The sequence below is a fragment of the Ailuropoda melanoleuca genome, chromosome 11, assembly GCF_002007445.2.
Source record: "Ailuropoda melanoleuca isolate Jingjing chromosome 11, ASM200744v2, whole genome shotgun sequence".
In the NCBI taxonomy this organism is placed as follows: Eukaryota; Metazoa; Chordata; class Mammalia; order Carnivora; family Ursidae; genus Ailuropoda; species Ailuropoda melanoleuca.
Window position 1 is genome coordinate 108154380 of NC_048228.1, and position 23088 is coordinate 108177467.

General features: G+C 65.3%; 1 protein-coding gene across 2 annotated transcripts; it reads right to left on the bottom strand.

The window, feature by feature from the left end:
* Positions 1 to 1056: 1056 nt before the first annotated feature.
* On the bottom strand, positions 1057 to 22800 carry DOK7 (docking protein 7). Of its 2 annotated transcripts, XM_034672184.1 has the most exons (6): positions 22650 to 22800; positions 15979 to 16209; positions 14669 to 14869; positions 5684 to 5803; positions 3947 to 4066; positions 1057 to 3007 (listed from the first exon to the last, which is right to left on the bottom strand). In XM_034672184.1, exons 2-6 carry the CDS (start codon positions 16196 to 16198, stop codon positions 2283 to 2285), a joined length of 1386 nt encoding a protein of 461 aa, XP_034528075.1. In that variant the 5' UTR covers positions 16199 to 16209; positions 22650 to 22800; the 3' UTR covers positions 1057 to 2282. The 2 variants fall into 2 exon arrangements, with proteins under 2 accessions (XP_034528075.1, XP_019652329.2); XM_019796770.2 differs by lacking the exon at positions 22650 to 22800 and having other exon boundaries at positions 15979 to 16286.
* Between the last annotated feature and the right edge of the window lie 288 nt (positions 22801 to 23088).

Genomic DNA, 23088 nt, shown 5'->3' on the forward strand with positions numbered 1-23088 from the left:
GGCGACAACAGTGGGTCTGACAACGGCTCCCGTGAACAGACATCTGCCCACGTGCACCTACCAACTCATTAGACCCTGTCTGTGTGCCCGGGGAGGTAGGGACTGTTGTCCCCATCTATGAGGAGGAAACGGAGGCTCAGAGAGGTGTAGTAACTTGCCTGAGGCCACCCAGCTGGCGGGGAGGGTGCCGCTCAGCCCCCAAAGCCTGGCTTTCCTCACGTTGCAGGGCACAGGAACCCCACCCAGAGCTCCCAACTCAGGGGGCAGAGCTGGCCCCCCAGCAGGGTGGCGAGCAAGGGTGAAAATGGGAGTGACAGGGCAAGGCGTGGGCCCCCGTGATGTGCAGGAGATGTGAGGTGGGATTCCTGGAGCTCTGCCACCCGAAGTGGGGAGACGGGAGGGGGTGGGGGCTCCAGGCTCAGAGCTGGGACTCTCCCTGGCATCACTTAGACACAGGGAGCCACCTGCCTGAGACCAAGTGACCACCGAGGACCTCACCGTGGTCTCCAGTGAACAGGGGAACATGCCACACACGTGCACACACATCACACAGACCACACACACACACGTGCACAGGCACACACGTGTGCCTTTGTACACCCAGCATACATAGACATCACACCACGCACAAACGTCTGCATGTGTACACATGCACATTCCTGTGCATGCACCACACATGCACACATGTGTGCACACATTCCTCACCAGACATGCACATGTATACAGCAGATGCACACGTTACAGATACACACACGACACACGCCGTGCACGATGCACATGCATGCAAATGCATGCACACACGCGTGTGCAAGTGCGTACACACACACACACACACACACAAGCCCCATAGGCTGTTGGGAGCTGCCTTTCCTTTTTCAGGCCTCAGTGCATTTGGGCTTAAGGCAGACTACACAGGCAGGGCCTCATGCTGCCCCTTGAGGGGGCTGAGCCCCCAGATCTCGGAGACAAAGGCCCCGAGAGGGCCTGGGTGGGAGGTGAAGAGGCTGGCAAAATGGAAAAGGACAAGACAATAAAAAAAGAGTATTTTATTTCAGTCTAAGAATGTATTACAAATAGTGTCAGATTTTAAAAATGTCAGAGAGCAACAAAGGTCTTCAGCCGACAGTAAAGGTACAAAGCAAAATCTTTACAGCTGAGCTGTCTGGCCCCCGGCGGGGGGCTGATTCCAGACCGCGCAGGACCGCGCCAGCCCACGTCCGGAGCCCCATGGGCACGGGCCCCGCCTCTCGCGGGTGCACGAAACTGCAGGACGAATGTACAAAACCAGGCAAGGCAGCCGCACCCCATGCAGGCGAGCGGGCAGACCACGGAGGGCACGGAAGCCGCTCTACCCCTGGGCCGCCCACGTGCCCTCCAGGTGCAAATGAACTGACCCTCGGCGCCCTGGCCTCCTCTGGTCCCAGCCACTGGCCTCGGGCTTAGCCAGGAGGACGGCCGGGGGGTGAGCTGCGGCTTCCAGAGCCTTCACAGGGCAAGCTGACCCTGCCGGGCCGGCCAACGGAGGGCCATCACCGCCCTCCTCCCCGCTCTGGGGGGCCGCAGCAGGGCCCTCCCTGCCCACCCGCGGCCCGAGAGCCTGCAGGTTCAAGAACATGCTGGTGGGAGAGCCACATAGGTCCGCAAGTCAGGGGACCCAGACCCACAAGTCCCTGCACCTCGTGAGCCTCAGTCTCTTCCCCTGTAAGATGGGCTGCCTGGCGCGGCCTCACGAGGCGTGGGGCAGACAGGTAAGGCTCGCCCTGCACGCCCCGTGCACACGCCTGTCCCGGGAACCCGGGTCTCAGCGGACAGCCCCACTGCACACAATGGAGGGGATGGGTCTGAGAGGCACGGCACGGCCGTCCCCCAGTAGGCAGTGGAATAGGATAGGGAGACGGCCTCGGCCAGCGAGGGGCTCCCAGCCCTCATCACCCCAAGGGCGTGGCACAAGCCGGCTAGGACAGCCCCTGCCTGTGCCCCCAGCACCTGACCCTCGGGCTTTGGGACTCTATGGGCCCCCAGCCTGCCCCCCACCCACAGCTTCCCGCTTTCCAGAACACATTTCCAGCTGCAGGCCGCTGGGGCCTCTCCAAGTCCTGGGGGCCCACCCTGCAGGCTCCGTTCCCCAGAGGACAGGCTCTGGGGGTGTCACCCCTCCCTGCTGGCCCTCCCCACTGTGCCCACAGTCGCTGGCTTCACAGACAGCACAAAAGGCGGCCCCTCCCCTCCTGCCCAGAGGGACAGAACCCAGCGCCCGCAGCAGCGGGCCTGGGATGCGGCTCTCAGGGAGGGGGGTTTACCTTGAGTCCTCCACAGACCGGACAGGACGAAAAGAAAGCTGGAGGAGGCCCAGCGTGGGGACTGCCTGCCTCCCAGCCCTCGCCAGGGGCCTCGCAGCCCAGGGCCTCCGTCGCCTGTCCCTGCCGCCTTGCACCCAGCCAGCCGGAGGGACACACTGCGGACATCTGGCCACCCGAGTCCCCGGCCCCACCGTCACTGGGGCTGCCCTGCGCGGCCGGGGTCTGGTCCCTGGGGGCCTGGCGCAGGCTGCGTGGTGTGTCATAATGGTGCCGCAGGGCCGTGGGCACTTGGTACTCAGCTGTCCCCGGTGGGCAGGCGCACAGGCTGGGCTCGGGCACGCCGGCCGCCGGTGGCAGGCTGAGCATGGAGCCAAACTCGTCCCCTGCGCGCCACACGTCCAGGCTGCTGCCGGCACAGGACGAGAAGCTGCCGGAGTAGGAAGAGTGGCTGCCCGTGGCGATGCCACTGTCCGATGAGCTCTGACGGCCGACCTCCTGCAGCTGTCGTGGCCGCAGCGGCTTGGGGGGCGGCCTTGAGGTGCCTGGCACAGCCTCCCCGGAGGCCTGGGCAGCCGCCAGCCCCGGGCCCTCCTGCGACGTGCTGGCAGAAGACGAGGACGGCTCCGGCCATGCCGTGAGCCGGCTGCCGGCGCTGACGTCCGAGTGGCTGGCCTCCGAGGATGAGCTGGACAGGCTGCGGTCATCCCCTAAGACAGAGCGCGGGGTGGTCGGGGGTGTGGACGCTGCTCTGGGGGCTGGGGTGGGCTCAGGGAGGGCTGGGGGCGACAGCAGCTGAGGGCCGAGGGCCAGCACTGTCCGGTCCCACCCCACCTCCTCCCAGGCTCCCTCATCACCCAAAGCCTGGTGCGCTTGCCAGCCCAGCCAGGTCAGGCCCTCGTCGAACACCAATCCTTCACCCCTCCAGCCCCCTCTGGAAGCCGCGCCCTCCCTCCCTCCCCCTCAACCGCTGCCCCCCCTGGGAACCAGATGGGAGTCCCCATAAGGTCGCTGCTCAATGCAAATTGAGGCTCCCCACTTCTGGGGGGGGCCACCGTGCTCCCAGTGCCCCCCATGGGACTGGCAGCGGTCAGAGAGGATGGACAGGTCCCGCAGGGCAGCTCCCCTCCCCAACCCCACCCCCAGGCAGGGCCCTTGCAGGGCCGCAGCCCCTTCTGTCCATTTTGCAGCAAACTGAGAGTCGAGGACTGCTCAGGAGGGGCCCTTTCATCTGGACACAAACGGTAAAGCTGGAGCACAAGAGCTCACGTCATGGCCTTAACCAGGCCACAAGGCCGCCAGGCAGCGAGAATTCACACCAGCCCTCCCGGCTCTCTCAAAGCACCGTGGCTCCGGTCAGGGCCGAGGCCAGCACTCTGCGTTTGTGGCATCATGCGTGAGGGAACGAATGAGTGAGCAGAGGGGGAATGAATAAATGAATGAATGAGCAAAGGGGAAGAAATAAATGAGCAGAGGAAAAATGAATGAATGAGCGAGCAGAGTGGGGGAAGAATGAGTGAATGAGTGAGCAGGCGAGGGGAATGAATGAGTGAATGAGCGAGCAGAGGGGGAATGAACGCACAAATGCACAGGAGCCTGGAGGTCGCCCCCCTCCAGCACTCCTCCCCCGCAGCCGCCGAGGCGCCTACCTCCGCTGCCGGGCCGCACCGCGTGGGCAAGGAGGCTGAGCCGCTTCTCCAGTTTCAGGGCTTCCAGGGCCTCCTGGGCCACCCGCTCCTCCGCGGCGGCAGGTCCCCCGTGGCTCGGGTCTGTGGCAGAGAGGACAGTAGGCGGAGACGCGGCCTTGATCCCCCACCCGGGACCCTCAGCCGCAGGTGGCAGGCCGCCAGGGACATCCCGGTGAGTCCCGCACCACCGGGGCCACACGCCTGCTGGGCGTGCCTCGAGGCCACAGCAGGGCCACAGGGGACCCCTGGGAGTCCCAGCTCCCCCCCACGCCTGCACCCCAGCCACGGGACACCAATCTCAGGACGCCTGCCCCCTCCAGGTCCCCCGGCCACCAGCCCAGGTCCTGTGCCCCAAAGCCAGCAGGAGAGGCCCACGGTGGGGACGCAGGTGTGTCCTCCTGACCACTTCCTGTCTGGCAGCCGATGGGGCAGCAAGATGCTGGCGCTGGACGGGCTCCCTGAGCCCCCTGTCCACATCGGCAAAGTGGGGGTACAAGGAGAGTGCACCCCAACCGTGGTGGGACCGAGGTGGGAGTGTGCAGCGTCGTGCTCAGGGCAGGGCGGACCTCAGAACTCTCCCCTCTCCCCTCCCGACCGTCTGCGTGAGATGGCCTGCCTCTCTGGGCCTTGGTGTCCATGTGGGTCCTACTGAGCCAGGGCGAACACAAGAGGACCCCAGAAAGGCTGGACATGAGGCTGCTGACCCAGCAGAGGCCATATCTCAGGAGAGCCCGATGAGCACAGGGCCTCGCCGCAACGCCAGCCAGGCCCGACCACACCCGCCCACCCACGCCGCTGCCCTCACAACTGTCCACGCTGTCCTGCCCACACCCTGCTGTCTACACGGCACCTGTGGCTGCAAGGCAGGAGGGTGCCAGCAGAGGGCACTGCCACACCATCCAGCAGAGTCCAGACCACGAAGGCTGGGGCCACAGGAGCCACCTCCTCCGTCCCCAGTCCCCAGTCCGTCCAGCCCTGGGCCTGTGTGGGGCTGTGGAGGTGGGCTGAGGGACCGCGCTGGGAGAGGAGGGACCTGGCCGGTCACTCGCTTCTGTCCTCCCCAGGTGGCCCTGAATGAGCCGCACTGTGGTGCCCTGACCACTTGCTGCGTGAACACAGGCCTTTGTCTTTCCCGCCTGGACAAGTGACAAGCCCCCCCTCACTGGGCCGTGGGGGGTACCAGGGACCCTGGGCACCACCCACCCAGTGGGCCTTGGTCAAAGGAGGCCGCGGCGACAAGAACCTGCCTTCGTCCCTCCCGGGCTGTCCCCCAGGGGAGGGCAGACCTTCCTCCAGTGGGAGAAAGGGACCAGGACCTCGGGGGTCCAGCCCTGCTTGCAGCCCCATGGTGCCTTGAGTAGCGTGGCCCCTCCGGTGTCCAGCCCCGTCCTGGCCCAGGGCTCGTGGAGAATGCGCCCGTCGTGACCAGGGAAGAGGGGGCAAGACGAGGTGAGCTGGGTGCAGGCTCATGTCCAACCCCCTCCCTGCCGGTGAGACCCCACTCACCAGGCAGGCTCACAAGGCAAACCCCAGCCCACAGTCCCAGCCACATGGGGGGCAAGGCCCCCACCCTGTCTGGCTCAGGTGTCCGCGAGCCCCACACGGGGTCTCTGGCCTCTCGGTGCCCCACCTGGTGCCGCCACAGCATACGGGTCCCAACCAGAGGCCCCGCCCCCCGGGCCACACTCCCACACGCACCTGGGAGAACCGGCCGCAGCCCAAAGGGGCCTTTGGTTGGGGAGATGCCACGGACAATGCAGTCGAACAGGAAGCTGATCTGCTCTCCCTCAGCTGACGACAAGAAGAAGACTCCAGCCCCTACAGACAGAGGACAGACCCTGGTGTCCGCCTGGCCCAGCACCGGTAGGGCGGGACCGCTGCAGGACGGGCCCCGGGGCCATCAGGATGCAGAACAACGGGACCTTGAGCGAAACCATGAGACCGCACACATGGGTGGGGGGTTGCAGGGAATGTCCCCTGAGCACCCAGATAGGCCTCTCTCTGCCTGGCCCTGGTAAACCCCACTCCGTCCTTTAGGCCCACGCATCTCGTCCCAGCAGCCGGGACGCACGCCTGGCCATCCCGGGCCCGTGTGCACCAGCCCAGCCCAGGCAATCGTGCTGCGTCCCAGGACGGCACAGGGAGTGGGCGTCCCCCCCTGTTGGTCCTGGCTCTAACCCGTCAGTCTCCTCTGGCCAGGACAGGATCCGGGGATGCCTCAGGAGGACGTGGCTGCAAGAGGAGGCCAGTGAGGGTGTCCTGGCTCTCCCAGGTGTCCAGGCTCATCGGAGGGGCAAGGGACAGGCCCGTCCAGAGCAGGGCTCACGTGCCAGGAAGCAGCTGGGGACCTCGATCTTGGGAGGTGCCCTCGGCCCAGGCTCCTGACCCGGGGCTACTCTGATACTGAGTGTCTGCGTGAGGTGGGCCTGCCCCACACAAGACGGCCGGCGCTGCTGTGGCCACGACACACCCTGCCCCCTTCATGGGCCCCCTCCTGGGTGTGTTTTCGGGTGAGAAGCAGGCCCACGGTGGGAGGGTGGAGGCTAAGGCCGTGCCACAGGGGCCCCCAGCCAGCAGAGGGCAGGCCGCGTGAGTCAGCACAGCCCGGCTGCGCCCCAGGCCCGGCCGCCCTCCCGCTGGGCCGGAGCCCCGCCAGGGTGAATGAAATCCCTCACCACCCGCCCAGTGAATGGGGACGCCAGGCCACGTGGGGCTGGACGCTCGGCTGGCGTCACCACACGAGAATGCCTCCGCGCCCTGCCCTCTGTGCGGCGCCCAAAGAAAGGCATGCTCGCTCCTGAACGCCAGCTCCCAGGGGCGCACGGAGCGGTAAGGCGAATGCTTCCCAGTTAAGCCTCTGCCACCAGCCACGATCACAGCCGGTCTTCCCAGGATCCCAGGGGCTCAGGCCAGGCCCCCACATGGCGCAACGCCACCCCAGGGACTGGGGGGCCGCAGTACCCTCTGGTTGTTGGAGCTCCATCCGTTTAAGGTCCCCTGATAGCAGGTGACAGGCCTGCTTAGAGATGAGTACACTGAGGCCCAGAGGGGGGCAGGAAGGACTCAAGCCTGGCCAGCGGGCCACCTGGACACAACCAGCCACCGCAGAGCTTCCAGCCAGACGGGTGGGCCTCGGAGCTGGGGCTTGCGGGCTGCGAGCTGGTGCCCGGGCCCGGGACTGAAGGGCAGGCGAGGAGAAGGCCGGCCCACAGCGTCCCAGCCCGGCTGCTGCCCCACCCCAACCAGGGGGCCAGCCTGCCAGCTCGCACAAAGGGCCGGGCCTCTAATCCCGAGCTTACAGTCAGCTGGCAGAGGCCACAGCACAACCAGTCCCCCGACTATAAAAAACCACATTACGAAGGGAGGGGAGCCGACGGCATTCCACCTGGCGTCTGCTGAGCGTCACACTCCCCAAGACGCATCCGTGAGGCCTGGGAGCGCGGCTGCCACCCACGCACGCCAGGGAGCTGACCGCAGAGGTTCCTTGGGGACGGCACATGGCTCCGAGGGCCGGGCTGCCCGAGCCTCGAGGCGAGGCCTCCGGGACACAGCTTGCTGACCGCTGGCTGGCCCTCTGCGGGCTGCCCTCCCCCACCCCAGGCTTTGGGGACCCCGGGAGCTCCCTAAACATGGGCAACAGGAGGCGGCCACTCCCATCCCTCAAAACCCCTCGGCCACCTGTAATGTCACTTCACCTATCGAGATTCCACTCACCTGACATCACCGTCCCCGACCCCTGAGCCCTGATGGTTCACTCGGGGCTGCTTGGAGGGAGCACCCCCCCGGGTCACGCCTGTGATCCTTCACCTGGCACATGCCCTCATCTTCATGCTGTCCTGGCTGCCAGGCCCCTCGTCCTACAGGCAGGGACCACTTCTGAGGCATTGGGACCCCAGAGTCTCACCCAGGGCCGCTGCCCACGGGACCCCAGCACTCAGTGGTAGAAAGAGGGAAGCAGAAACGAGTGGACCTTTCCCACGAAAGTGACCTTTGAAGTGTCTGCTTGCCTGTTGGCAGGGCTGGAGGAGGCAGCGCCTGGCCCACTGTGCCACACTGTCCCATCCTGGTCCACAAGGCCCCAGCCCCAGGCAGGGTCCGTGCCTGAGGCCATCCTGGGCCTCCCAGCCAGGCCACCCACCAAAGCCACTGCCTGGGTGACCCGTCCGCCACACGGAGCAGTTCCCTGACCCGCAGAATCACAAGCAAGCAAACAGCCGCCAAGTTCTGGGGTGCTTCTGGCTCTGCGATCACAGACACGGGGAGACAGGGATGGGGAGGAGAGCGAGTGTGCTGAGCAGGAAGCTGGCGGCCTACCCGGGCTGACGGCCACCTTCGGCTCTGGGCAGATGCTGTGGGTTCTCCGGGGGCCGCAGGCAAGCATCACCGGCTCTACAAAGGCAGTTAGTCCTTAGGACGGCATCTCCAATGCCAAGGCCGTTGCACCCCGTGGAGAGTCCCCAGCCCCGAGAAAGAAACGCTCTTCCATTCAAATGTGCGATGCGCCCAGTTCCATGGGCGGATTCCTGTTCCGAGTTAGTCCAGATAACCTCCAGTGTCCTGAGCTCTGCGCGTGCTCCGTGTCCCGGCTCCATGCAGACCAAAAGCACACAGTGAAGTCCTACTGGGGAGAGAGCACCTGAAAGCATCTGGGGGACTTCCGTGCAAAGAAGGTTCTAGAAAGCTCTGCCCAACAGGCAGCACCAACCTGCCTGGTGTTAGACTTTCCCTCAGAACGCAGCTGACCAGGACCCTTGGGTATCATTTTGCACAGGGCTCCCTAACACAGGCCAACATCTACTGATCAGAATTTCATTTCTCCCCGCCCTGACTGCGAGAGAAAGGACCGAAGTTCAACGAAACACGTTCATTCAAAATCAGGTTTTAAATTTCCCCCGATGGACTCACCCCCCAGGAAGGCTGATTGAAAAGAAAACAAAAACAACAGAACACAACAGGGGTTGGTGGGAACGTGGGGAAACTGGAACCCCGTGCGCTGTGGGAGGGGTCGCCGTGGAAAACAGTGTGGAGGGTCCTCGAAACATGACCACAGAAGCGCCCAACGACCCAGCGGGCCCACATCTGGTGTGCAGCCAAAGGGACTGAGAGCAGGCACGGAACAGACGCCCACAACCCCGTGTTCACGCAGCGTCCCCTGACGGAGGGACGGATAAACGAATGTGGGCCATCCATCCACACGAGGGAATGCAGTTCAGAGAAGGACGGACATCCTGACTCCCGCCACCTCGCGGACGAACCCGGGTGACACTGAACTCCATGCGACGGGCCAGCCACGGAGGGACAGGGACCCTGTGATCCCACTTCTGCGAGTGCCGTACAGGAGCGCGATCCTAGACACAGAAGGTAGGTGGTGGGTGTCGGGGGCCAGGGAGGGGACATGTGGGCTAGAGTCCATTGGGGACAGAGTGTCAGCTGGGCAAGACGGAGAGTGGGGACGGCTGCACGACACTGAACACACTCAATGCCTCTGAGCCGTACTCCTGAGAGCGGTTAAAACAGTAAATTCAACGCGTGTGTATTTCGCCAGAGTAAACACAAAGCCAACCATTCCCACAGCCTCCCACGGGCACCACGGCACGACGGAGCCCGCGCTGGGCAGAGCACAGGAACGCTGATGGGGAGCCCCAGCCCTGGGCTCCATCCCCGACAAGGGCTGCACCCCCTCTCCATCTCCCTGCGACACGGGGCTCCCCGCAAGGCCCAGCTGAGCCCCCTCCTTGGTGACCCACCTTCCTCTCGGGTGGCCGTGCTGCCCTCGCCTGATGGCCACGCCATGCACCTGGGTGCTACGCACTCAGGGAGAGGCTCCTCGGGTGTTCAGAGATGGGGGAGGAGGCTGCTCCCCCAGGAGGCCACACTGCCCATCCCCACGGGCAGGGGGACACGGCGCCTTCCCCTTGGGCCTTTCTGCCCAGGAGCAAAGCCCCCCAAGGGGGAAGCCCGGGTCGTCATGCTGGACACTTGGGGCACCCAGGACCGGCCTGGGGCACCAACCCCTAGTGAGCTTCAAGGGGCTGATGGGTTCCAGGCTCCCTCCCACCCCCGGAATGGAAAATTCCCAGCAAAGGGGTGGAATCGACCACAAACCGTCTGCAGTGTGACCAGTGGTCTGGACCCAGAGAGCAGACTGCTTCTCCTCGTAGGAACCTGTAACTGTCCCCAGCAAATGACCCCAATTCATAACTGTCCCTCAACATGCTGCCAAGGGGAAGGGAGCCAGGAGCCGGGCCTTTGCATGGGCTGGATGCCTCCCTGTGGGCAAAGCACTGGAGCAGGCCCGGCCCGGGGTAGGGGCTCCATCCTCCCGGGACCCTCACCCCAGCAAGCGCTCCTCCTTCTTCCCGCCCACCCCAGGCTGGCCCTCCCTCTCTCCCCATTTCAACCCCCACGTCGTTAACATTCCTGCGATCCCGGGTGACCCCCTCGCCCACCCACAGATGCTGCTGACTCAGCCTCAGACCACATCCAGAGCTTTCTCACAGCCCACGGTGTGGCCCCCCACCTCAATCCCGCCTGCACCCTGGGGCCAAAGTTATCACCCTACACAGACCTGTGGGTGGCACTCCTCTGCTCAAGCACCTTCGATGGCTCCCTGCTACTCTGGGAAGACAGTGCAAACTCTGGTCCAGCTTCCTGGGCCTCTGTAACCTGGCACTGCTTCCTCCTTCTCCAACCTCGCCTCTGCCACCACCACCTAGCAGGGTTCCCGCACACACTGTGTGGTCACCTGTCCATGCTAGACAGACATTCCTGGGGTCAGAGACCAGGGCTTCAGACAGCTCTGTCGAGACCGCCCAGCACGCAGACCACAACGTCCACCTACCAGCGGACTTAGCAGAGCTGGACAATGCAAACGTTTTAAATAAGCAGCAAGAGAGTTCTCCTGGTTTACAGCCTCACGCTTAAAAAAATCATTTAAAACAAAACTGAATAGCAATAAAAAAAATTTTAAATGCATTTATAAAAAAAAAAAATAGTCATTTAGAAATGCCCACCATGCCCCGAGGAGCCGGGCATAGCGGTGGAGGAGGGGCCGGCATGCAGGATGTGGGGGGACGTTTCTGAGGGCCACTATCCACGAGGTGTCCCTGCCAGAGGCTCGGGACCTTTCTGCCACCTGCTGAATTCCTCCACATCTGAGGACCTTGATCCCTTGCAAATGCAGCTGGCTCGTGTGGATGTGGAAATGCCCTTGAAATGCCCTTGACAGGAGGACCCGTCAATGCAAGGGACGGAGACCTCCTCTGGGCCCCCTTCTAGAAACTTCCATTCACCCTTGGGCTCAGTTCATACACCCCTCCCCAAGGCCTGCCCTCCCTGGGTTCTGGGCAGTCCCCCTTCTCCCATCCTCTGCTCCTGCCCCGAAGCCCTAGCCACACACAGTGGGCCGCCACCACCCCAGAGACAGAATCAGGCCACCCTGGGAGACCCTGGACTAGCAGCCAACAAGCCCACTCCCATCTGACTCTGGACCGGCCACTGTCTGCGTGGAGGTCAGAGAGAGGAAATGCCCACCTGGGAGGGACCGAGAGCCACACCACCTGGCCTGGCCCTGAGAGGCCTCCACCCAACAGCCCCGGTCATACCCACCTGACGCCCACCCACACCCATCAGAGCACTGAGCCCTCTACCACGCCCCCCAGGGCCTGACCCCACGTCCACGCCCTCCAGGGCACTCGGGTTGGGCAAAGGAGGCCCGGGACAGGTTCCTGTTCTCTGGAGAGTTGTCTGTGGCCAACGGTCAAGGGGGTGTGGTTCTGGGGGACACAGGGGCCTGGCTGGGACTGTACCAGGGGAGGGAGCGGATGCTAATTCCTTACACCCAGACCTGCCAGGGCCTTCCGATGACTCCAACCCAGCTCTCTGTCCTCCAGATTAAACGTGCCCAGGGCCACAGGCCCACCAAGATCCAAATTCTAAAACATCACAGTTAAGGTGACCCATGCCGTGGACTGAATGGTGGTCCCCAAAGGATAGGTCACACCTCAAACCTGGAACTGTGACCTTACTTGAAACAATGGTCTTTAATCAAGTGAGATGAGACGAGGTGGTCCTAGGTTATCGGCTGGCCCTAAATCCCACGACTGGCGTCCCACAGAGAAGACACGCAGAGACCGCCGTGTGACAGCAGAGGAGAGACGAGCCGTGGCCGCAAGGCCGTGGGGTGGGGGGCCACCCGGGGTCGGAAGAGGCAGGCAGGAGCCTCCAGAGGGAGCCCGGCTCTGCCCACACCTCGACTTTGCACACGACTGTGAAGGAATCCGTGGTTCTAAGGCCCCAGTTTGTGGTCGTTCGCTACGGCAGCCCCAAGGTCCTGACGTCCCTGCCAGCATGCCTCAGTCCTGAGCAGCGGCGGTCCCCCACGACGGTCTAACACCCAGCCTGAACGGGCAGAGCCCTGGCAAAATCGTCCCTGAAGAACAGAGCTCAGCGGGATGGGCCGCAGTGCCCCCGCTGTTCTTCCACGCTGGCTGACCGGGCGGCCTTGGTCAGCGGCCCCCGAGAGCTCGGCGCTCCGCGATGCCGAACCCTGGTCAGCGTCCCGCCACGGGGCCTGGCGCCCCCCTCCAGCCCCACAGGCCCAGCTTGCACGGGAGCAGCTGCGGGACGGCCCCCCCAGGGCTCCGCCTGGGCTCCTGGCAGCCCCGGGAAGTCACAGCTGCCCGAGTTCCAGCCTCTGCCGCCCTCCCAGCAGCCCCGGCCCAATGCCCGCGATCGTTCACGGGCAGGAAGGAGCCCGCCCACGCCGAGGCGGAATTTTAAACTGGAGGCTCCATTATATCACGTCCGGCAAATATGAGGGTCTCTGAGGAAGCGGGTCCTCCTGACTGGCCTCCCTCAGGACACACGGTGGCACCACCCCCAGGCGGTCTCCACCCCATTCTCCCTCTTCCAGGACCCCCACATGGATGAGATCTGGTGGGGGGAGGGCTGCCCCAGACCCAGTGCCCGGTGGCCCAGCTCCGACGACCCACACGGCTGGGTGCCCTCCCCCTCCACTGCTCTGGACCCCCGAGTGCTGCCCCCCCCCCGAATGTGCCAGAACAAGATGCCCCGGGGCACATCCGCAGGGGGACCTCCAGCTGGTGTCTCACCCACCCCCCCCCCACGCCAGCCCAGAGCAGGTGCCCCACAGCTGTGCTCAGACTCCCACTGAGAAACCCCAGGGCCTGGCTCGCCCACCCCAGGGCTGGGGGCCGCGCCCAAACTGCCCCCACCACAAACCTGCCGCACCTCGCCACCCCACCCCCTCCGCCTGCCTTTGCGTCTGCAGACACTTCCCCTCCCCCAAGCCCAGGACCCCGCCCATCAGAAATTAAGGTCTCGCTGCCTTGGGCAGGCACCTCACCTGCCCGTCTCTCTCTTATATCCTCGGAGGCAGGGCCTCACTGGCGGCCCCACAGGCCTGGCTCCCACCACGAGACCCGCTGCCATGTGGCCCGTAGGCCTGTCCCACCCTGCCCATCCTTTGCAGAAGGACGGGCCCAGCCCACCAGCACGAACACGTCCTCCAGCGCGGTCCCTCCGCCAGGGAGATCCGGGCAGGACCAAGGTTCCAGAGCCCCGTGGACCCACCCAAACCTGGCCATACGGAGCGTGGGCCAGACCCTGTGATAGGCCCCTTGCCGGGGGGAGACTGCCTGTGGGGGATTAGCCCCCCTATACAGAGGGGGGACAGGGGGAGAGGTTGCCAGCCACTCAGAGCCTCCAGGTCCCCCGCAACACAAGGGAGGAGGCCACGATCCCTGTCTGGCAGGGGTCCCAGGCTGAACCGAGATGGGTGTGCAAGCTCCCACCTGGACTCCACTCTCCAATCCAGCGTACCGGCTGAGGTGGTCCCGACCATGGGACAGGTCACCAGGAGGCCACCCGGCCGAGCGGCCAGCCCTGGGCAGCCAGCGCTGGTGGGCCTGGGCTCCTCGGGAGAGAGGAGAGAGAAGGGGGCTCGTGCCCCTGAAGCTGCTGCCGGCCCGGACATGTGCACACGGCCACACTTGGAGAGCAGTGCACGGGGCGTCGGCACATCCCGTCCCCGCAGCTGGCGGAGCTCTAGGCTCAAGGAGGACCAGGCTATGCTCCCGCCCCGCGCTGGGCCCACATTCAGCTTCCCGGCACACTTCCGCTAACGCACTCCTCCCCGGGGTGCCACCACGGCCCCCAGCGTGGGGGGCCTCGCCACTCGGCCCTCGTCTGCACCTCAGGGCAGCTCTCCACCTGCCCTGGGCGCGGGGGCCCGAGGACCACGGGAGTCAGTGTGGCCACGAGGAATCCTTGGTCCACAAATGTGTTCTCTGCACGTCCTTGATAAACACGCACATTCTTTTTTCCCTTTTTCTCTTTTTCATTAAGTCGGAACATGAATGGCTCTGGGGCTCTGTGACGTCAGACACAGGGCCAAGCACTGTGACCCGCAGGCCTCACTCCGGGCTCCGGGCACCCTGTGGGTGGGCTGCGTGCCCGTCCTCCCACCCTCAGCGCCCTGGGCTGCACAGAAGCAGCGGGGGTCTGGCCTCAGCTGAGCACCAGGTTTGGAGCCCGCATGCCCCCGAGATGCCAGCGAGGCCAGCGCACGGTGGGGTGGGAGGCTCCAAGCCACGGGTTTCCAGGGCAGCAGAGCACGGGAGCAGCCTGAGGCCTGGGGCTCCCACGGCCCCGCATACTTACAGTACCCACACCTGGTCCCGCCTTCAAAGATGAATCCATTGGGCACGGCCCCGTAGCGTCGGAGGTCGGACAGCTTCCACTGCCCCATGACGGCCGGGGGGACATCCCTGGCCACCACAAGGACGTCATTACAGAGGTGAAGGGTGGCGGGGCCGCTCTCCAGCTTGGTGCCTGGCGCCACGGTCACATGGAACCTGTGCACTGGGGGTGGGGGAGGGGCGAGAGGGCATCACCAAGAGCAGAGGCCCCCGGGGCGGGGGGGCAGCTCCAGGGTGTCAGCGCCAGAGGCAGGGCTGACCCCTACCCCGGCCCGGGCAACACGCCCCAGACCCCGGGGGCTGCACTCCCCACTCCGAGGCACCAGACACTACCCTGGTTCACAGGCCACCCTCCCTGTCCTAACAAGGCCTACTGGACCTCGGCGAGCCCCTGGGAAGCCCCCAGCTCAGGCACCAAACACTCTGCAGTGAGGCCAGTGACACTGTCGTGATTTTTTTAAACAAAAACTAATGCAAAAGTCTGTGATGAACGAAGTATCAAATTGTTGAATTAAAACAAGCCTGGTCAGGGTTGGGTGGGTCAGGAAAGAAGGGGAAGGTAGGGCGGGTGCAGGACGAAGGGGAAGGCAGGGAGGGCTCAGGACAGGCTAAATTTCGGTATTTTGCTCATCACAGGCTTTGTGCATTTGATCCTGAGGGTTTTAAAGGCTGTGTTAAAATGTCATTGATCTTGATGGCTATGTTTCTTGGCGTCTGATGTGAGGCCCTCACTGGGGACCAGGCTCTCCTCCTCCCCCAGCTCAACAGGGCCCCCACTTCTGCGCCCCGCCCGGCCACCCACAGAGCTGCACTGGCCTCCCTCGCCTCCCTGGCTCAGGCACAGAAGCCACCAAACCCCTGGTGGGCAATGCGGTGGGACCGAGGCTCTGCGGCCTCGCCCCCACAGGAGCCCCAGCTGTGGGCTCGAGAGGACAGGCTGGGGAGCAAAGGGCGGCACTTAAGAAGGTCACTCTGCTCTGATGGAGCCCCCTCAGGGTAATGGCCGTAGTTGTAACTAACAGGATCGAGTCAGGGAGCCCGGAAGGCCCAGCGGCACCAGCTGCTCCCGGAACCCCCTCATGGGGCCCGAGCGCCTCTGGGCAGCACCGCGTCCTCCCAGACCATGTGCCCAAAGCACAGAGTCCGACGGGGGAGGCGCTCGGCAAACACGTCTGTGTCATTCCCTGGAGTCACGTCACAGCTCCGGCAGCCTGTGGGTGAGGGTCCCACGGGACACTTAAGGATGGGGTCTGTCGCCCTGGCCTCACTCACCCTCGCCGAGCGCATAGCGGATCCGGGCGTCCCAGGCGCACATGGCCTCGCGGCTATCGAAGCCCAGCATGACGGCCTGGGACAGGCAGATGATGGCCAGCGTGTGGACCAGGCCCTCGTAGGGCAGGCCAGGCTCCAGGCCACAGATGTCCTCCAGCGTCAGGCTGCTACGTTCCCGGAGGCCCTTGGCTCGCTCCGCTTTGTCCTTATAGGCCAGCATCAGCAGACAGTCTGCGGGACGCCGGGCAAGACACGCAGTACAGGCCGTCAGCGGCACCGACACCACCCCCCAGGCCCCGGCACCCCCTGCAGAGGCCGCAGCACGCCCAGAGAGTCCGGGCTTGGGGTGTGACCCCGGCCAAGCCACCAGCCACTCTCGGGCAACGTCTCCGTGCGTGCAAACGGCGTCTCCCGCCCTGCATGGCACGCAGGTCCCATGGGCAGCGGCCAGCCCAGAACACCCCACAGCTGGGCCTGCCCACCTGACTCTGGCCCCACCCCCCACCCCTGCATCCACCCTGCCCCAGGCCCTGCGGTCCCCGCAGGCCACTCTCAGGGGCTGCAGGGCCTCTAGGAGCCGTGGCAGGTGGCCTGTGGGGACAGGTGGAGAGCCGGCCGCGGCCTCGAGCCCCCTTCCTGCTGCACACAGACCCATCGGGCCTCCTGGATCCCTTGTTCTCCAGGGTGCGGGCTCTAGCCCTAGGGGGGAGCCACGGGGCCTTAGGTCCCACTGCCGGCCCCCATGCCGGCCTACCCCCAAGACCAGTGGGCCTGTCCCTTTCCCCATGGCAGGTGACATGCCTCTGCCCTGGAGTTCCCGTCTTCCCTCAACATCACAGTCACTGTCCCTGTTGTCCCGACGGAATCCCAATGGGACAACGAGGCAGAGCCCGCAGTGGCCCTCAGCCCCGGGCTCAGCCCCAGGGCCCTCCACCTGCACCGCGCCGGGCACACCTTGGCTGGTCAGATGGCGCCTGTCCCTCCTACAAGCCTGCCTCGCCGTCCCCCCACCCGCCCAGGCCCTCCCATCGCCCATCTCCTTAGCGTCTGAAATGCTTTTATCAGAAACACGCACAGATGTTCCCATTTTGAGGGGGAAAAGCCCAGAGCCCGCAGAAACCCACGTACTCCTCTGAGCCTTCCCGAGTGTTCGCGGCTCCCAAGAGTGGCCCGGAAAGAGGCTACGGGTTTAGACAACTCCCTTTGGAAACTCCAGGCCGGGCCAGCAAGGAATTAGTCACACAGGCTGCAAAGGGCCAGGGTCATGATGGAGATGGCACCCACCTCTGTCACCAGCGGCCTTCGAGCACAGAAAGCGCTGCAGGAAGGCCCCCCCCCACACACACAGGACAGGGAGCCTCCACAGACTGCAGGATGGCCGGCCTCAGAGGGCGGCTCCTGGGAAGGCCACCTGCGCGCCCCCAGACACGGCGACCACCACTGCCCCTCCTCTCTCTCTCCACAGGCTCTGGGATCCCCTGCAGCGGGTTTTCTGTGCAGAAGTCGGTCCTCGTCTATTTGCCGTCTCCACCCCCACCAACCCTGAAAGCGGGCTCTTGCGGGCAGGCCCGTCCGCTCACGCGTGGGGAGGGCGTGGAGCCGTCTATCAAATGAAAGCCCATTCCTTTAGCTGTGGCCTCACCCGCCCAGCAGTAAGACCGTCACCTCCTTACTGTCACCTCCTTCGTTCTAGGAGTTATGCTCCCAGGAATAGAGCCACAAGCAGGGTCAACACAGCTTTCCGTGAAGGGCCAGACAGGAACTCTGGCTTCACGGGCCATGCGGCATCCGCCACAGAGACCTAACTCCGAAAGCAGCGGAGCGCTGCGTGAGTGAACGGCTACGCTCCGGTGACACCTCACTACGGAAACCGGCCACGGGCCAGGCTGGGCTCAGGGCGGTGCTTTGCCGAGTCCCGGTCTACAGCAGTTTGCCAGCAACGCCAGGGCGCCCCACGCCTCCCCGATGCCTGCGGCGGCCGGGCAAGCACCCACCTCAGACGTGCACACTCGCGAGGCTGGTGGGGGCCACACGCAGTGAGAGCTGGTGTTGCGCCCTCCTCCCACACCCGCTCTGTCTGAGGGGCAGCCCGCAGCCCCCTCTGTGCGGAGATGAGAAAGCACCAGCATCCTCACCCATCTGCAGCAGGCCAAACAGGCCCCCGGGAGGTACGCCCACGTCCCGACCCCACACCTGCAAGCATGACCTCATGTGGTGAAAGAGTTTCTGCAGATGTCATCAGGCTAAGGATGTCACAGTGAGGTCATCGTGGATTATCCGGGCGAGCCCTAGCCCAATGGTGCAGGTCCTACAGGAGACAGACCAGAAGGCAACGCACGGGGAAGGAGAGCCCCAGAGTGACAGGGCCGCAAGCCCCGCAGCGCCTGGAGCCACCAGGAGCTGGAAAAAGCCCTGCAGACACCGAGTTTGGATGTCCCACCCCTGGGACAGGGAGAGGACCAATCTCTGCAGCCCCAGGAGACTCGCACACCCCTCAAGTCACTGCTCACGTTTCTAGATTGGAACCAAACAGGCTGAGGGATGCGGCTGTGACGCGCTCCCACCTTCTGCCCCGGGGGGAGCTGACCGGGTCACCGCCTGGTTTCGGCTCGGGCAGCTGGCATCCACCCCATGCTCAGTGCCCCCAAGCCTCAGCAGCATGGGTGGGAGAGGGGTGGTGGGGAGGGGGCCAGGTTGGGTGCGGCACGTGTGGGGCCCCGGGGGGCTCTGGGACTGCAGCTGCTCCCACCCCTCTCCCCTCCACGTCACCTGGGGCAGTAAATGGATCCTATTTTTAAAACCCCTTCCCTGGGAGTGCTATTTCCCACAAAGCGGCAGCACCAGCAGGCATCAGAAGAATGGGAGTTCTCAGGCCACGGCCAGAGACAGAGCAGGGAGCCCAGGAGAGACCACACCAGCCCCTCCGGGGCATAGCACCCCTGCAAACACACGGGGCCAGCAGGCCGGAGCCCGCCCCTGCTGGACAGCTCCGCCCCCCTAGGGCCTCGCCTGTCCCAAGAAGCCCAGCAAGACTGGTCCCTTGGTGAGGTCTCCCGGTCCGCAGCTCAGGAAGCACACCGGGCCACCCCACTCCAGCGGCCTCTGTCGGGCTCCTGTCCCTACAGCTGTGTGGGCCCCGCTAACGGCAGGAGATCCGAAGGGGCGGCCAGGCTGCACCGCGGCTCCAGGGGCAGGACATGGACCGTCCACAGGACCCGGAGGGGGTCTGGGCAGGGGCGGCTGGCAGCCCGGGGCCGGGGGGCGGTGCTCATGGTGGTAATGAGGTAAAGCAAAGCAGCAAGGACTGGCACATGCACACACAGGCAGACACACGGACACGCACACACTCACCAACACACACGCACACACGTATGCCTACCTGCCATCCGCACACACACATGCACACACTCCACCTGACTCCGTGGCCGCTGAGCCCCTCCAAGGGCACGGGTGCCATGTGGGAGACTGGCCGACCCCATTCAAACCCAGAGTCCACGACCGAGGACCCAGGCCCAGCCTGCCTTCCGTCTGAGGAATGGACGCCACCCAGCCCGCCCAGGCCAGCTGCTAACACAGCCCTGGCCCCCCGCAAACGCTACCCTGCCAGCAAGCACAGAGTGGCCTAGCCGGGGCCCCAGCCCCTCGCCCCTGAGAACACGCTGCCCTCCAGTGACCTTACCCTGCCATGAGCGAGGGCTGGATCCAGGACCCGTCAGCCCTGCATGAGGTCCTGCTCCCTGAAAGACCCCCTGCTGGGATCCCTCAGAGCCCACCCATGCCTCCCACTCTGAAGCCCTTGGTCGGGGTCATTCTGGTCAGCAGCCAGGGGACCCAAGGGACAGAGCCCAGGCCCCCCAGAGCCGACACCCGGGAGGGGAGGTGGTCAAAGGACGCTGCTATAGGAAGTGAGGGGATGACAGCGGCTGCGGGGGCCTGAGCGCGGGGCTGAGACCCTCCCAGACGACACAACAAAGAGGACTCCCAAGTGACACCAGAAGCCAGTGTGGCAGCCCCGCACGGATCAGTGCTGTGCTGGAGGGAACAGCCAGAGCAAAGGCCCAGAGGCAGGGACCCAAGGGCCTGTGGGCAGGAGAGGGAGGGGGAGAGTAGTGGAGGGTGCCTGTCTGGTCAGGGGCCCTGGTGAGCCTGGGGTGAGAGCAGAGGCTGGCCAGGCAAGAGGAGCTGTTGGCCTAGGCTGGGCCAGGCTCTGCAATAACCATGGCGACAGCGGGAGGGGAGCCCTCCCCACAGGACATCTCCATGGCAGATGTGGCCCATGGAAGGAAGCGCTTGCGCCACACTGGACTGGGGGGCAGGGGGCGCCCGGGGAGGGGGCCGCGGGGGCGGGGCTTGGGCCAGTCCCTCCTGGACACGTGAGCTGCAGAGGCCCGTTGGGCACCATGCACGCAGGCGCTGGACACGGGCGTCTGCAGATGTAAAAATAACTGTGGGGTCATGAGCCCACAGAGGTGCTAACAGCCAGGGGCTGAGAGCCTGGGGGAGGGCAGGCTGGGGAGAGGCACACATCCGGTCTCCGGGCTGGGGAAGAAGCAGGGGCAGGAGGGAGACGGAGGTCCACACCCACACCGACGAAGCAGGAGGAACGGTTGCAGTCAGTCCTCCCATCACAGTGACCTTGACACAGTGCCTTCAGCTGAGCCGCTAGAGCCCCAGGGGACCCTGCTGGGGGGGGGGAGCCTGGGAGCAGCCCGCGGCAGCTGGGGATGGGGCTGTTAACCAGGCCGAAGCCAGGGGGCCCGGCATCGAGTGCGGCCCGGCCCGTTCAGGATCCGACTCAGGAAGAAGGCACGATCCCAGCGTTCGCGGGGGCGCGTGTGCAGGGCTGTGCGGCGCTCGAGGGCGGGCCACTGCGAGAGCACAGGCATCGGGGGCTGTGGGGGCTCAGCCCTCCGCCCACAAGGCCCCATCCACCCTCAGCAGATCCCATGGCTGGAGCCCGACCAGGACTGGTGCAGGACACAGAGCGTGTGTGGGCAACCCCGAGATGGGAGCCTGGCGCTCCAACTCCCAGTCCGGAGCTCCGGGGCTGCAGGGAGCCCAGGCCCCCTTCTTCGAGGTCTCCACGGGGACAGAAAGGCTGGCCCCACTCACACTCTGTTCTCGGGCTGCCTGCCCACCTGGGACTGAGACATCACGCCCATTCCCACGGGACACAGACCCTCCCCCTCCCACCACGCGGTGCCGGCCCTCTTGGAATGCAGCCGCCTTAGAGAAGCCGCTGACAGCCCATTCCCGGGTGAGTCTGCATGACCCCAGGTGTTGCTGAAAGTAGCTGGGTTCACAGCCCCCACCAGGCTGCCTGCGGTGGTGATGCGGGGTCCCTGCCCCCAGGACTGGGGGCAGGGGTGGGGGGAGACTCTGAGTCCAGGGACGAGAGGTGGTAGGTGCAGGCGGGAGCCTACGTTGCACTCCCCTTCATCCCCTCCCACCATCCACGTTCTCGTGCAAGGCCCTGCCTAGAATGTCCACCCCTCTCTCCTCCAACAATCCCCCTCAAACCCAGTCCCAGTTCCGGTGCCGGAGGCTTCCCTCCCCAGGCTCCTACGGTGCTCTCCACACCGGGCCTGCCTTTTCTACGGCTCCTGCACACACGGGAAGGCCCAGGAAAGGCTCCATGACCACCGAGGCCTACAGACCCAGATTCTGGATTCGGGGGACCCCTGCAAACTCCCCGCAGTGCAGAAAGGTCCTCCCTCCGCAGGCAGCTGCTCTCCGGGGTCCAGCAGGGAGCTCGCCTCTCGGGTAGCCCTCTCTGATAGGGAGGTAACATCCACCACCCGGGTCCACAGGAGGGACAAAGACCGCCTCCGGGCTGCTCTTCAGGCGGGCATCTGCCCCAAGAGCCTCCTTGGAGGCCCACACTGGCCCCACTCACCCCCGTCCACCAAGCAACAGCCCAGGCTGCACCCAGCCCTGCCTCCGGCCAAAGGTGCCAGAGCCTCCTTCGTGCCACAGGGGCCCTGGCCCTGCTGCCCCCGCCTTGGCCTGGCCGGGGCCTCTGTGTTCCCACCTTCTAGGGGCCACTCGGTCTCCCCAGCCCCTACACCTTGTCGACCAGGCTTGACCTGGACAAGGGCCCCCCGGGGCACCAGGCGCAGGGTCTGGGCGTGAAGAACTGACAGGCTGAGTAAGCAGTCCAGGGAGCCTGGGCCCCCTTGGAGGGGGAAGCTGAGGCCCGAGCACGAAGCATGTCGATGACCACAAGTAGGCCCCTGGGTGGCAACTGTGAGCAGGCCAGGCACAGGGAGCCAGGGGACCCGGGAGAGGGGACAGGGAGGGTGTCCCCCACCCAATCCTTCCTGGGAAATGACAGACACCCCAGGGGCCCCGGAAGACATTCTGGCAGCCCCACACATGTGAGGCCATATGCACTCACACCCGCAGCACCCCACACAGACCCCGGGGTGCCTGGGCCTGCGCCAGGACACCTGTCTCCTGGAACAGCTGCAGGCCCGCGGCTCCGAGCCTCCCAAACGCACAAGAACGGTTCACGGAGGCCAAATGCTCACGTCGGGGCTCGCGGCCGGCCTCCTCCCAAGCTGGGGGTGCTGGCCCAGGTGAGGGGGGCTGGGTAGTGCCAGTCCCTCCTCCCCACTCCAACACAACCTGGCCTTGTCTCTTCTCAGACACAGAAGCACCAGTGTTCCTACCTGGTGGCCTAGCCTCTGCTCCCCCTGGGGAAGGCGGGAGGGCCACCTGGGTCCACACCGCCTGGAGGGTCCCATCTGGATTCGGATGCAGGGGCACCACTCAATCCCCCCAGGCGCACAAGGGTGGCACCTCCCGGGGTGCTCCTGCCGCCTGTTGGGGGAGGGGGACAGCACTGCTGCACTCGAGCTTCTGACCCCACCCCCACCCCGCACCCCACCTCGCTGCCCCGCCGGTCCCTCCGGCCTCAGTCTGCCTTCCGGGGAAGGCGGGGGTGCGGGAGGGTCCCGGCATCGGTGTCGGGGCGCCGGGGGCTCCCGGCAGGAGCAGGCCGAGGCGGCGCTCTCCGCTCTCCGGTTACCGCCCGGCCGGCGCCGCCGGCTATTTCGGGCGAGCTGGCCGCGCTCCGGGCGGCCCGGGCTCCGGACCGCGGCGCCCGCC

Bases quoted from the DNA above. Each gene is read 5' to 3' on its own strand.
- DOK7 (XM_034672184.1), bottom strand. From the start codon at position 16,198: ATGCTGGCCTATAAGGACAAAGCGGAGCGAGCCAAGGGCCTCCGGGAA. The intron at 5,804-14,668 runs GTAAGTATGCGG...CTCTGTCTGTAG, and splicing joins CGGGACCAGGTGTGGGTACT to GGGCTGGAGTCTTCTTCTTG. The intron at 4,067-5,683 runs GTGCGTGTGGGA...TCTCTGCCACAG, and splicing joins GCTGCGGCCGGTTCTCCCAG to ACCCGAGCCACGGGGGACCT.